The sequence below is a fragment of the Somniosus microcephalus genome, chromosome 11, assembly GCF_052327205.1.
Source record: "Somniosus microcephalus isolate GS21.2 chromosome 11, FLI_Smic_1.0, whole genome shotgun sequence".
In the NCBI taxonomy this organism is placed as follows: Eukaryota; Metazoa; Chordata; class Chondrichthyes; order Squaliformes; family Somniosidae; genus Somniosus; species Somniosus microcephalus.
The window spans coordinates 72,389,931-72,404,230 of record NC_140997.1 but is presented as its reverse complement, the minus strand read 5'-3'; the positions used below and the strand labels follow the sequence as shown (position 1 = coordinate 72,404,230).

General features: G+C 41.0%; 1 protein-coding gene across 1 annotated transcript in view; it reads right to left on the bottom strand.

Annotated features, from left to right (window-relative positions):
- Nucleotides 1–680: 680 nt before the first annotated feature.
- carhsp1 (calcium regulated heat stable protein 1) overlaps nt 681–14,300 on the bottom strand; it is a 103,442-nt gene continuing 89,822 nt past the window's right edge. The window contains exon 4 of the mRNA XM_086000865.1: nt 681–2,929. Coding sequence (XP_085856991.1) covers nt 2,767–2,929 — 163 coding nt within the window. The 3' untranslated portion in view covers nt 681–2,766. The remainder of the gene's footprint in view (nt 2,930–14,300) is intronic.

Genomic DNA, 14,300 nt, shown 5'->3' with positions numbered 1-14,300 from the left:
CCTTTGTTTTATTAAACGCATTGGCATATGCTAATCTAATACGTTTGAACTAAAATGATAATACAGTACTTAACCTTGTAAAGAAAAAATATCTGCTGCCTGGTTCTGTAGGCTTAATTTAAAAATTCTGAGAAGTAACTAATTTATAGAATTTCCCCTTCAATCTTGCTTACTTGTTACACTTATCATTAAAATGGAACATTCTTAAATAACCAGGCTTTTATACACAGTAGCACATCAAACCTATTTTTAATCGTTGGCATACGCAGGTCCCATTCAGGATGGGAGACTGGTTAGTTTCTGCTTTCTGTAGGTCAGTGATCTAACTAGCCACTATTTAACAATCAGCCATAATTGTGAATTCAGAAGTCACAAAATTAATCCATAATTATTTTATTTTTTAAGTTAAATACCGAACTGGTTAGAAATAAATTACAAATATTGATCAAGTCTCAGATTGCAAGAATGATTGTTCTCGTTTAAATGTAATTTTAACCGTCCACTTTCACCATCTTTCCATGTTGGTGCTTTAAAAGGGTACATGTCAATCAAAAAATAAAGTTGATGAGTAGTCTGGATATAGAAAAACATGAGAATTTTGAAAAAGGGATTTTCATTTTTCTAAGTTATACCTCTGTTTAGTGATTCAAAAGGCTAGTAACATGAACGTCAAAACAATGCAAGAATAAATGTCATTTATTCAAATACATTTAAGTTGCATTTGTCCCCTAAATAATTCAGAAATACACAGATTACAGATAATACATAAAGGCACATAAAATGGTACATTACTCCTCAAAAGTTCATTCAAAACAAATTCCAATAGTATAGCTGTTAGATGTAATGAATTGCAATTGCAGTACAATACTCAAAAAAAATACAATATTCATATTTGTAAATATAAACCAATGACTGTGTCATGGGGTAAAATGGATTCTGCTACTGCTGTGGTGTTAAAATAGTGTTATCAGAGACTAAGGCACTGAAGAATACCCGAATTTAAATATTCTTCACGGAAGGCAAGAGAACTAAGAAAGACACAGCAATCCTCTGACACTTCGATGTAAAAGAGGACAGGTGCAGATTACCCCTGCCTTTGAAGACACTCTCCAGTAAAAATACAGGAGGCTTCCATACACCCAAGAGCCACATTTTTGTGGCATCAGCAACGACCCTTGGGTAGAAGGCAATACAAATCTGGGTCTGCATTTCAAGACCCATCAATTGTGAGTTTTCTGTCAACATTTACTTTTCTTTTAAACTGCTCTATGTCAATGTGGGGAGATGAAATCACAAATCTCCATTTCCACATCATGCTCCTGGAACATTTAACTCAAATGTCGAGGCATCCTTCACACAGCAGGCCGTTAAAACCAAGCCAGTAGAGTTCGTTGAAACCAACTGTTAACTCCTATCCCCAAATAGACACAAAAAATTGCTTACAAGTTAAATCAGCAAATGATAATTGTCTTTATTCAAATACATTTCCACAGTATTTGAGCAATGTGTGGAAATATTCTTAAAAGGCTATCTTACACTGCAAAGCAAACAACTATTACCGACACCAATTTTAAATATAAATCCCAAAATTGAGCATTTAACGTTTTATTAGCATAGCTCTTTGTTACTTAGGATAGGAAAACAAATGCAAGTTTGACAAGGAATGCCTCATTATCAACATGACAAATACAATCAGTTTCCAATTTAAAGTCAACGGAAGTGAAACTCCGAAGAGATGTAATCAATATCGCCCATTTTACACCGTCACCCCGTCAAAAGAGAAAAAAGTGATTCTAATCTTTTTTAAATCAAAGGAAACAAGCTCAAATTACCCATTGATCTATTCAAAAATTGGTTAACAAGATTAAGATTTTACAAATGTGCGGCGTTTACAGCTGTACTGATCAATCAGTGCTGTGCTGGATGGGCAGAACCCTGATGGAATCTGGTGTCTCAGTATTGATAAAATCTTCAAGCATTGCATTTATTATGAGGTTGAAATCTCAGATTTTAACTACTGTAGACTACAGGACAGTAACTCTCCAGGTTGACAACATCACATGGTGATCAATGTAGGTTGGATCACCTACTCCATTGAATTCACGTACACATTGCATTGAGGAGGGGAGGAAAAACTGTAGTGCTCTTTCACCTCCTGCTGGCGAGTTTGGAGGGGGTTTGGTAGAGGCCTGGTCACCTGCTCACACAATCAGCCTCGAGCAATGGACCATACAGACCAGAGGAGGGAAGAACAGAAAATATTAGAGGGTGATTAAAATGATTAAACCCATAAATTACAAACGTGATGTCCTGTGAAGTGATTCAACTAAACTACGACTCGCTAAATTAATGATTTGTAGGGTAGTGCAGTTTAAAATAAATTTCCATTACAGTGCTGCTTTATAAGCAAGTGGAGCTTTTAATGTAGTTGTTATAGTAACATAACTAATTTCTGTGGCCTGCACATTCTGGAGACATGGAAGAGATGCATGTAAAACATGAATCCCTGATGCAAAGTTACACATGTACATTCACTGGCTCAGATACCTTAATAGAAAATATGGAAAGTATGAGTGATACTCAAACTAATAACCAACTGTTCAATGAATCATTTTTAGGTGTTTAAAACACGACACCTTTGCAAAAAATAGAATTTTTAAATCCTGCAAATAGTCGGTTAGAATGCACTCTCAAAACACTTAACTCAGATATTTGCTCATACTTAAACCCCCTAGTCAGACAGCAGGATAGGACAGCTGGCCATTTTTAGGAGCTGATGACATGTCCTGACCACGTTTCGTGCTTTGTTCCTGGTGCTTGGTGGGTGATGACCACTTCAACAGCCTGTATCTTCTCATTTTTGGGAGGAATGCAACAGACCTTGTAAGAGACCTCATCCCCCGCCATTGGTACATATTCTCCTTCGATACTGACATAAAAAAGAAAGAACAGATTCAACCACGAGTTGCCCATGTATTATACATAAGTCAGGCCAGTACACTTGTACATTATTTATATAATTCACCAATATATACAAACATGGCCCTAAATAATAATAGAAGCTTCAGTTACCCAAGGAGAAAAATCAGCATTTTAATAAAATGTTTATTCACATTTATGTGTATAGATATGTACCTACCAATGTTCCCTCTAAATTTTTTTTTGGCCCGCGAGACCCCTTTAACAGGCTGCGCGGGCCATTCAAAATTATGGGCATAAGTGGTTTTTCTATTTAAAAGCCGACTCACTGCCTGCGCGGGTCCCCTGGAGCGTTGCACAGCCGCAATGGGACATTGGTACTTTATAGTCCTAAGGAGGTCGGGTACTATTTTCATATTCACAAGGTGATGACTCAGAGCATGGATAATTTTGGAAGTCAGCTACTATCATTCAATCATATGATCAATAAACTTGCACTTCTTTATGCCAAGTACTTTCAGATCTATTTCCATAGATAGCATCACTTTCACAGCACAAGCACCGAGTTGAACTCTGCGTATTTACCAATACACAGATAATCAGGTTACGATGCACAGTGCTGTGTGCCAAATTATGACATTTTTTTTTAATATAAAAAAAAGTTTTAAAACCAGCTGACATATAAAGGCCAATATGATGGCACATGCATCTATTGATATAAAGGCCTGAGGCCTAAGGCCTTCAATGCTCCCAGTACCTCAGTTCAGTCCAATGCATTTGGCCAGTAAGAAGTGCACACAAACTGCACGCGAGACTCACTAAGGCCATGAGAAGTATTGATGAGAGGAACTGAAGCACCTCAGGCCCCAGGAAAAAAGAAATTACCGCTGGCTGACTCTTCACTCGCCCTCCTCTTATTCCCCATTTCTCATTATAATCTCCTCTCCCTCCCCCTCCAAGCCGGTTTGGTACCAGAGATTACGGCCCCAGCCCACTAACGCTTCTGGCAAGTCATGTGAAACATGCCACAAAAAATATTCAATTGTGCTGACCGCACACCATCGAGGAGGCCAGCTCATTCGTGTGCAGGCCTGAATCACACCAGGACTGATAATCCTTTTACACCAGGAAATGGGAGACAGAAACAAAACTTTAAAGAGTGCTTAAAACTTTTAAATAAATGACACAACATTCTCTTCAGGAATCTACTAAGATGCTAAACTGCCCCCCCCCCCCCCCCCAAGTTCTTTCAAAGCTCAGGTTCACCCTTCACAGGGTTGCCAGACCAAAGGACCTCGTCATGCTGATAAACCCCAGCATCCCCACCACAGTGCTATCAAACACTGAAATAATACATCGTGAACACATCAGATAGACTTTATAACTGCACCAACTTGGTCAAAAAGGTGGGTTTTAAGGAGGGTGTTAAAGGAAGTGGAGGGATTTAGGGAGAGAATATCCCATTCATGATGTTCACCATAATTCACTGGCAACTTTCCCACTCATTAAGTCTCCAGAATATTGATGTAAATTTATATATACAATGACTCTTTATAATCTATCTTCCATTTACTCCAGGAAATGGGAGACCAAAACCATCTTAAAAAACTGCTAAAAACTTTTAAACAAACAGTACAATAATCAACAACTTGCATTCATATAGCACCTTTAATATAAAAAGACGTCCCAAGGTGTTTCACAAAGGTGTAATCAGAAAAAAGTGGCTGCTGAGCCAAAGTGTTATTAGAAAGGGTGAAAAGAAGTGGGTTTTAAAGAGGGTCTTAAAGGAGGAACGAGGGGAATAAGTGGAGGGGTTGAGAGAATTCCAGAGGGTGGGGTCTAAGCAGCTGAAGGCATAGCCGCCAACGGTGGGGTGAAGGGAGTGGGGGAGCTAGCAAAAATCTGTGTACTCTATCGCTGTATTTCATTTGTTATTGCCACATAACTCCATATTGTAAAAAGTGGTATACATGCTCCAGCTCTGCTTTGAGTCTAGTATGTGCCCAAGAGGCCATACAAACCTGCATAAAGCAAAAAAAGGTAGCTTGTTTGTGGTACATTTCATAAAAGAACTCCTTGTGCCTCTATTCAGCAGCAAGACTTAAATATCAATGTTATGTATATCCACAAGTTTATCTTTATCTTGTTAATAACTTCAGTTCATGAAAATTGGCAGGTGTTATGTCCAGGTGGGTTGATGCACAAGTGAGAAAGTAATTGCTAATGAAAAACTAATGATCAGTGGGAGATGGCAGAGGTGCAAACTGACAATGGATGGCAAATGTCAGCGGCAAAAAATTCAGAGAAAAGCTGTATGTTCCAACATAATGAAAAGACAGAAATGAAAAAAATACAAGCAACAGATGGGGATAATGCTGGTTCCCCTACAAGAAAGCATAGGTGGATTCTTTCCCAATATTTCTCTACACCTGGATGAGCTGAATGCCCATTATTCTATAACAACCAGTGCTAAAGCCTGCCGTTAGTCTAACAATTTTCATTTTGTCTTCAATTATATTTCCAGGACCAGACAAATTTGTATTGCCTACCTAGACTTTACAGACACTTAAAATTACCCAGGGGCTAAAAGTTGTAAATTTTCTAAAATTTAGTATTTAATATCTCTCCAACATCACAAAAAATGATGAATACACAACTCCTAGGGATTTAGCATATGGAGCCTGTGGGTGTGTTACAGTAAGCTTGCTTTCTGCAAAGTAATTAAGTTACTTTAAAGCTGTTATTACCAGATGACCATTTTCTGTAGAAAGAGGATATTTAATTATATATACTAATCTGTTGTGTTGTGCTGGTTGTTTATATGCATCAATATCAAGAGAATGTTTGCGCCATTTGCCAACAAGGAAAATGGGCCGTGTTTTACAGCATTGATACTAAAACCTTTTTGCCAAATAACTGTATGAATCATAAAAGATTCATCTTCTCATACTGTACACCTACACTTGATCAATTACACTTAGGTTAAAATGTTATGACATTCTGAAATAGCTAAATGCAGTGTGTTCGTTCTTAAAATTTAGAATGCAAGCCATTATGTAAAACAGCACTTATAAAGTTACATTACCCTTCCCTGTGAACCAGGCACTATTCTTGCAAGCATTCCAACAATAAGATTTAACTATTTCCCTTCACCCACTAAAAGGACTCAAATAAAACAAGTGTCTTTTGGTAATAAAAATACTACCCTGAAGTTTTAAATGTTTTTTCTTGTCAATTTTCTTCCCCTCTTTGTTGAAACAGGAATGTTTCCAAAGGTACCAGGTGTGGCTGCCGGTGGGTGCGGGTGTCTCAAAACTCCCGACATTGTGGAATTCAAGCCATCTCCACCATTTTTTCTCCTGTTCTTGGATGGAAATTGTAGGATCCCACACAAATAGGCTCATGCAGGAAGCAGTCCTGGATGCTTTTTAGAATGTATCCACAACTATTTCCTAGATCAGTGCATGGAGTCCAAGGAAAGAAGCATTGTTTGATTCGTCAGTTGTGGCGCAGTGGGTACCACTCTTATCGAGTCAGATGGTCATGGGTTCAAGCCCCACCCCAGAGACTTGAGCACATAATCTAGGCCGACACTTCAGTGCAGTACTGAGGGCCCTTTCAGGTGGACGTAAAGAATATTTGAGAGTGTAGCAGGGGAATTCTGGCCAATATTTATCCCTCAACATCATCACTAAAAGCAGGTTATCTGGCCATTATCATTACTTTCTGTGGGACCTTGCTGACAGCCACTTACCTGCATTACAACAGTGACTGCACTTCAAAAGTATTTCATTGGCTGTAAAGTGCTTTGGAGCGTTCAGAGATTGTGGAAGGCGCTATATAAATGTAAGTACTTTCTATTTATTAAAGGGAAATGAAGTGGAGCAAATAACTGATGCTAGTAGGAGAACAATTGGGAAATAGCAACTGCAACAGAGTTCAGTCTAAGAATATATATATGATCATTAAAAGTCAAAGATAAGGGTGCTGCCTGGAAAAAGGCAGTTTAGTGTGTCTTAGATTATCCGGGCAGGAATGTTAACAAACTTTAAAGAATAGAGTTCCATGGATAAATAGAGGGATTAAAACTAAACTGAAACTTAAAAGGGAGGCATTGAATGAAGTTAGGGCTCACAATGCTAACGATAATCATGAGACGTGCAGAAAGTGTAGTAGGGAGGTGAAAATGGAGACAAAAAAGGGAATATGAAAAATGGCAAATGAATAATTTAAAAGGAAATATTAAGAGCTTGACCAGGACCACTCGAGATGAAGGAAGGAGTTTATTTGTGGAGGATAAAGGTATGAAGGAGATATTAAATACTTTGCATTGTTATTCTTTACAAATGATGGTGGAATTGAAAATGCAAGTCTAGTAGAGGAGTATCTCGCAAGAGAACTGTAGAAGAAGAATTGCTTCCATAAAAATTAAGAAGGAAGTGAAGGATAAACTAGATAACTATAGACTGGTTAATCTAACATGAATTGCAGGCAAACTGTTGGAATTTCCAATTCAAGGTAAAATTAGTGAGCACTTAGAAATGCAGCATGAAACTGTTAAAGGCAACACTTTTTTATGGAGATGACTGATAATGGAAATGCAGTAGACTGCATATTGATTTTCAGAAGGTGTTTGAAATGATGTCTCAGAAGACTGGTTAGAAAAAAGAAATAATAAGGCAACTAACAGGCGGAGGTGGTTCTGTGAACAACCCCATTCTCAACCATAGTAGAGCCTAGCATGCGAGTGCAAGAGATGAGGTTTAAATCTTTGCAAGTGTTTTCAGACAAACCTGCCAAATGGATAATTCAATTTGATTCACTCCACATGACATTAAGAAGCTGCTCAGTGCACTAGACACAGCACAGGCTATGAGCCCTGATAATATCACAGCTACAGTGCTGAAGACCTGTGCACCAAACTAGCTGCCCCCGCTCTCCGGCGAAGCTATTCCAGTACAGCTATGACACTGGCATCTACCTGACAATGTGCAAGATTGCCCATGTATGTCCCATCAGCCACCTCCCTATCATCAGTAAAGTGATGGAAGGAGTCATCAATAGGGTCATCAAACCACAATTACTCACCAATGATCTGCTAACAATGCTCAGTTTGGGATCACATGGCTCAAGATCGCATCATAACTTTAGGAACATAGAAACAGGTGTAGGCCATTCAGCCTCTCAAGCCTGTTCCGCCATTCTATGAGATCATGGCTGCTCTGTGTCCTTACTCCATTTACCCGTTTTGGTTTCATATCTCTCAATACCTTTGGCTAGTAAAAAAGCTATCAATCTCAGATTTAAAATTATTAATTGTGCTAGAATCTACTGCTTTTTGTGTTTTGTTTCAATCGCCCCATAACTTTCTACATTCCAGGGAATACAAACCTAGTTTATGTAATCTCTCCTCATAATCTAACTCTTGGAGCCCTGGTAACAGCCTGGTGAATCTGCACTGCACTCCTTCCAAGGCCAATGAATAGTTCAGGCCCAGCACAGATCCTTGTGGGACACCACTAGTCACTTCCTTCCAATTCAAGTACCTACCCATTATGCACTCCCAGCGGAGCGGGAGTGGAGGAAGGAACAAAAGGGAAGGTCTGTGATAGGTTGGAAGATAGGCGTGATTAGATGACAAAAGGGATGATGGTGCGAGACAGAAGGGGGTGGTAATGGGACAAGTAAAGAAACTAAAGATGGGTCTAGTGGAGCTACAAATGGCTATAGCAGAATCATTACCAGCACCTGCTGTCCAGAAAAATAGGAGCAGTGGTTATGGTCTGAAATTGTTGAACTCTATGTTGAGTCCAATGAAGGCTGTAAAGTGCCTAATTGAAAGATCAGGTGCTGTTCCTCAAGCTTACGTTGAGTTTCATTAGAACAGTGTCGGAGGCAGAGGTCAGAGAGAGACGGAGAATTAAAATGGCAAGCAACTGGAAGCTCGGTCATGCTTGCAGACTGAATGGAGGCGTTCAGCAAAGCGATCACCCAATCTGCATTTGGTCTCCCCAATGTAGAGGAGACCACATCGTGAGCAGCGAATACAGTACACTAAATTGCAAGTACAAGTAAATCACTTTCACCTGGAAGGAGTGTTTGGGGTTCTGGATGGTGGGAAAGGAGGAGGTAAAAGGGCAGGTGTTGCATCTCCTATGCTTGGTGCTGTGGGAAGGGGAGTGGAAGAGTGGACCAGGGTGTCATGGAGGGAACGGTCCTTTTGGAATGCTGAAAGGGGAGGGGAGGATGTATTTGGTGGTGGCATCGCACTGGAGGTGGTGGAAAATGATCCACTGAATGTTGAGGCTGGTGGGGTGGAAGGTGAGGAGAGGGGGAAACCTATCGTGGTTCTGGGAGGGGCGAGGGCAGAGGTGCAGGAAATGGGATGGTCACAGTCAAGGACAGTGGAGGGGAATCCTCAGTTGAGGAAAAAGGAAGACATATTGGAAGCATTGTTATGGAAGGTGGCATTGTCAGAACAGTTGCGACGGAGAAACTGGGAGAATGAAATAGAGTCCTTACAGGAAACGGTATCGTGATACAGTGCTATATTTCTTTCTATTCAGTGCTATATTTCTTTCTATTCAATTACAGCCAAGTCTAACCTGGTCTTCACCCGATATCCCTTACTCTTACTCCCCTCCCTAAAACATACACACATTCTAGCAGTTTGCACGAATAGCAATCTAATTTTTCCTCTGCCTGATTCTGAGCAGCCCCACTAGCCATTCTAACCTAGATCAGCTAACCCAACAGAAACCAGGTAACTTCATGGTCTGTATGGCTCAGTACCACATCATGCATTTAATACACCGAGCCACTGAGGGAGCCAAGCAGCCACTTGTGAAACAGAACCAATTGTTTTTTGGGAATTAAAAGAGGAATAGGAAATGTCTTTCAATTCATGTCAACACAATCACACTCTGATCAGAGTGAAATAATTTTCAAAAGACCTATACAGAAAATGTAGTCGTCTTGTTCTTCGAATAGTGAAAGTAAAGATCAAGCAGAAGAAAAAGAGGCCAGAATTACAGACCTGAAGATTGAACAGTTTTGGAAGGAGGGCTGCAATAGAAATCTAAAAAATTGAGTTTAGCAGCTTTAATAAATGGGAGAGGTACTTAGCGAGCCTCAGAGACCTTCGACCCAGAACTGCACAGCCCTACGGCAGTAAACACAATATCGATGGACAAGAGTGGGATCTAGTTACACCAAGTCCCAACCTTTTTCCACTGGTCAGAAATTCTGGCAGCAGTGAGTGCATCCCTAGCATCCAACATTACCAAAGACATTGAAGGAGAGGGAAGGGACATTAACATTTAAAATGCCGGTTTCCCAAAAGCAATTGATTGCTTTCAGGAAAACCACCTCCAGCAAAAGTGGCAGCATTTTCAATTTAAAAAAAAAGCCACTACCTCTTGTGACCAGGGCTGCTTCCCCTCTGCCCACCCTCCAGAGGCACGTGCCCCACTGGCACCATGCACCCACCAGTATACAAATGCACCTGGCCCCAGGATTTGGGACAGGGTTACCAGACCATCTGTGAACAGACACAAGTTCTGTCTCTCCCCAAAAGCCCCTCCATTGGAATTCTTGGACCATTGTTTGCTAGATTCCTTTAAATCGGCAACAGAAGAGGATATTTTTGTTTCTACACACACTAGATGGCATAACAGGTTGCAGCCAGAGGCGACATTAACAAGAATAGATGTCTTAAGGATTTGATCATGGTGGTTGCTGACAGCACAGAATGACATGCAGAAATTGTACAGCTGTGTCACAATTTCTCAGTGTGTGAAAGATAAGTCAGTAAGTAGCGATCACTAAAGATTGATTATTAATGATGAAGTACGCTTCCAAACAAAAAATCTAACATAATTAACTGAAATGCTCTTGCTTTTCATTTCATACATCGTTGCATGAATGATATTAGAGCCTCATCACATAAGCTTGGATTCAATCTTAAAAATATAAACAGGTTTGCCATGCATGGTGGTTTTTGGCACACGTTCCTGCCCCTGCTACCTTGGGACCATGAGTAGTGTATATTTCATGCATATTCAATTTCCAAATTTTTCCCACGTTTAGAAAGCTCGAGGCATAGATTCAGCAGCAATTTTTATAATTGCACACAAGAGGAATAGATATAACCAGCCCATTTCCTCAATGTTTTTTTGTTCTCATTTTGTTCAGTAAAAATTTAATTGTTTGCGCCCACTCTTTGGTCGGCCTGCACGATTCACTGTTTCCTTTCCAAGTGGGTGGATAGGCCTCCGGCAATGTCACTCTTGATATGGCCACTAAGTAGCTCACCCACTGATTTTCCTTCCTTTTCTTCTTGTAAACACAAACCACTCTACCACCACCTTCATGCCAGCTTTTTATTCAGTGTTCAATTATTCAGCACATATATACACTGCCATATGCAGACAGGGAACAATTTTAATAGTGAAGGCCAAATAGAAAATATAAAGGTTTATACATTTCTCATTCTCAGAATGAAAGTGAAACAACAATTTTGTATCGTTTCTTCACTCAGAGGGTTGTGAATCTTTGGAATTCTCTATCCCAAAGGGCTGTGGATACGGAGTCATTGGGCTCGATTTTCCAAGCCCCGAGGAGGCAGGCATGGAGGCGGGACAGCACATAAAATTGGAGGAATTGGGGGCGGGTGGCAAACACGCCCCCATCCCGTCTCTGTGCCCTTTTGCCAGGAGACGGGAGGATGTGCAGCTTTGAGTCCCGTCTCCTGGAGGCGGGAAAGGCTTTTAATCCTTTTAACTGCCTGTTAACAGGTAGTTAACAGGCAGAAAAAGGGATTAGTGCCATTTTACCTTCACAGGTGAAGGCTTCCTGACCTCAGAGAACCCCGCCGGGTTGGAGACGACGTGGAGGAGGTCTGCGGCGGTCAGAGGCACCTGGAAGTAAGGTGTAGAGGTGAGTGATGGGTGCAAGTGTGGAGTGGTAAGTATGCAAGGTGAGTGGTGATAAGTTTAAAAAGGTGTTCACTTACCCTTTTTTACTTCTATAACCTTTAGCCGTGCTGGATCGGGAGAGCGGACATCCACCATGTCAATTTCAGGTAATGGCTGATGGACCCTCCGATCCATCAGACATCTGAAATTTACTTTTTTTACAATGTTTTTTCAGTCCTCACCACAAAAACTAATCAAACTAAAGGGAATGTCAGTGTTTGACAGCTTCACAGAGCTGTCAAACGCTGTCATTTCTTCTTTCAAGAAGTCTTGACAGATAGCACGTCTGACGTTGACGTGATCCATCAGTGACTTCTTCCCTAATTGGCTTGCTGAGCCCGCAGGGCGGGCTTAACAAGCTCAATCAGGGGAAAATCCCTCTGAATGGTCAGGCGAGGATGGAGGCGGGACATTGACACGACAAGCAGCAGTCCCACCTCCAAGTCGCCTCCACTGACAAAATCCAGCCCATTGAGTATATTCAAGGCTGAGATCGATAGATTGTTGGACTCTAGGGAAATCAAGGAATATGGGGATAGTGCGGGAAAGAAGAGTTGAGGTAGAAGATCAGCCACGATCTTATTGAATGACGGAGCAGGCTCGAGGGGCTGAATGGCCTACTCCTGCACCGATTTCTTATGTTCTTATTAATGTCTTTATACTTCTGGCTCAGTTGCTACTCTGTATACAGCTGGTTTCTTAATCTCAAACTAAAAAAACCTTTGCTGTAAAAATAAAAGGCAAACAGATTCCTCCAGGAAGATGAGTTATGAACCCAGAATATTTATTTTAGGTTTCACAAAGTATTTTTTATACAGTTGCTGCAGATCACTTTGCTTCAGCAGTCTTCAAGTGCAGAGCTTCTTGTGTGATCCAAATCATTTTCTTAAGCTATGTGAACAACAGCTAGAAATATAGAGCACAGCATCATTCTCTGACCTGAGCATACTGTGAACACTCCTCCACTTGGTTGCAAGAGGAAAGCAGATCCCCAAATTGGATGCCTAATTTAGGTTGGAAGAATTGTGCCACCGAGCAATAGCTTAGACGGGTCTGCAAGCAGGAATCCCGTAACTCTCCCCCACCTCTCATATTCCAGGTTGTCTTATGGCCTTGAAAGGCTACTGCTGTGAATTTTGCCAGTCTATGGATAGGGCATACTCCTCAAAGACATCCTGCTATTAATTGTTGAAAATAAAGTATTTATCTTTGACACCACATGTGGTAAACCACTGTTTGTATTCCACTGTGTACATGCCTCGGCTGACTCCTCCCACAAGTCCTAGTATAAAGGTGACTGCTCCCCAGCCCCTTTGTATTCTGGACCGGTCGACCACTCGAGGCAGACCTTCATTCTTTTGTTAATAAAAGCCTTTAGTTACTCTCTTAACTCTCAGTCTTTTATGAGTAATTGATAGCGCATCACCACATTAACAGAAACTTTACATAAACATTGGCTATAACACCCAAGTGGCTACCCTTGTATGTTAGTTGGTATGATTGCACTAGGATGAGGATGAGTATGAGGGGTGGTTAGTGAGATGGTGATGTGATAATGTAGAGAGAGATGGGTGCAAAGGTAAGTTGGTGTGAGTAAGGATGTGCAGGAGTAGGGTAGGGAAGGCAGAGTGTTGGGGATGTGATGAGAGGCACAGCAATGTGGTTGAGTGTGGCTTTGTACCAACGTTTCCTGATCTAATGAGGTCATAGAAAGGTTTGCGGCACTGCACGTAGGTCCTCCTGACCACATCCCTGCTTGTGATCTCTGCACTGTGCAACCAGGTTGTGTTGGTCTCCTGGGGAGGTCTCTTCCACCCATTGGAAGGGAAGAGGATCTCCCTGCGTGCCCTTAACTCTCTCCATAAGCATATGGAGGGAGTCATCGGAGAACCTGGGTGCAGCCATCTGCCTCTGTGCAGTGACTGTCAGTGTTTGCAGCACGCCATTTGTGCTGTCTTTCTTTAGGAATTTATGTTAGTTTTCCAGTTAATTCAGGGGTTTGAGTAATTTGGGTCGATTCCCATTGTGTGCCGCCACCTAGTGGCTATTTGGTACCTAGCACTGCAGTAAAAGTGCAGTAAAGCACAGTAAGTGCAGTAAAGTAAACTACTGTATATCACAGACCTACAGCCACACATGGTCTGGGAAGTTATATTGTCGCCACGCTTGAGCCTTGGATACTATTTGTCTGTAAGTACTTGAGAATGTTATAGATGATTAGTGTACACTATATTTTGCAGAAAATGTTTAGTTTGTAACTTTTCTCTGTAAGCAAACTTACACAACTAGCCGTGAAGTGCTCGCTCTCTGTCTAGCTGGTTAACTTGTAGCTGTATTTTGATGCACTATGTACAGGGCTAATTTAAAGAGAATGCCTTCCAGTTTGCTAAATGTATATTCACAGTA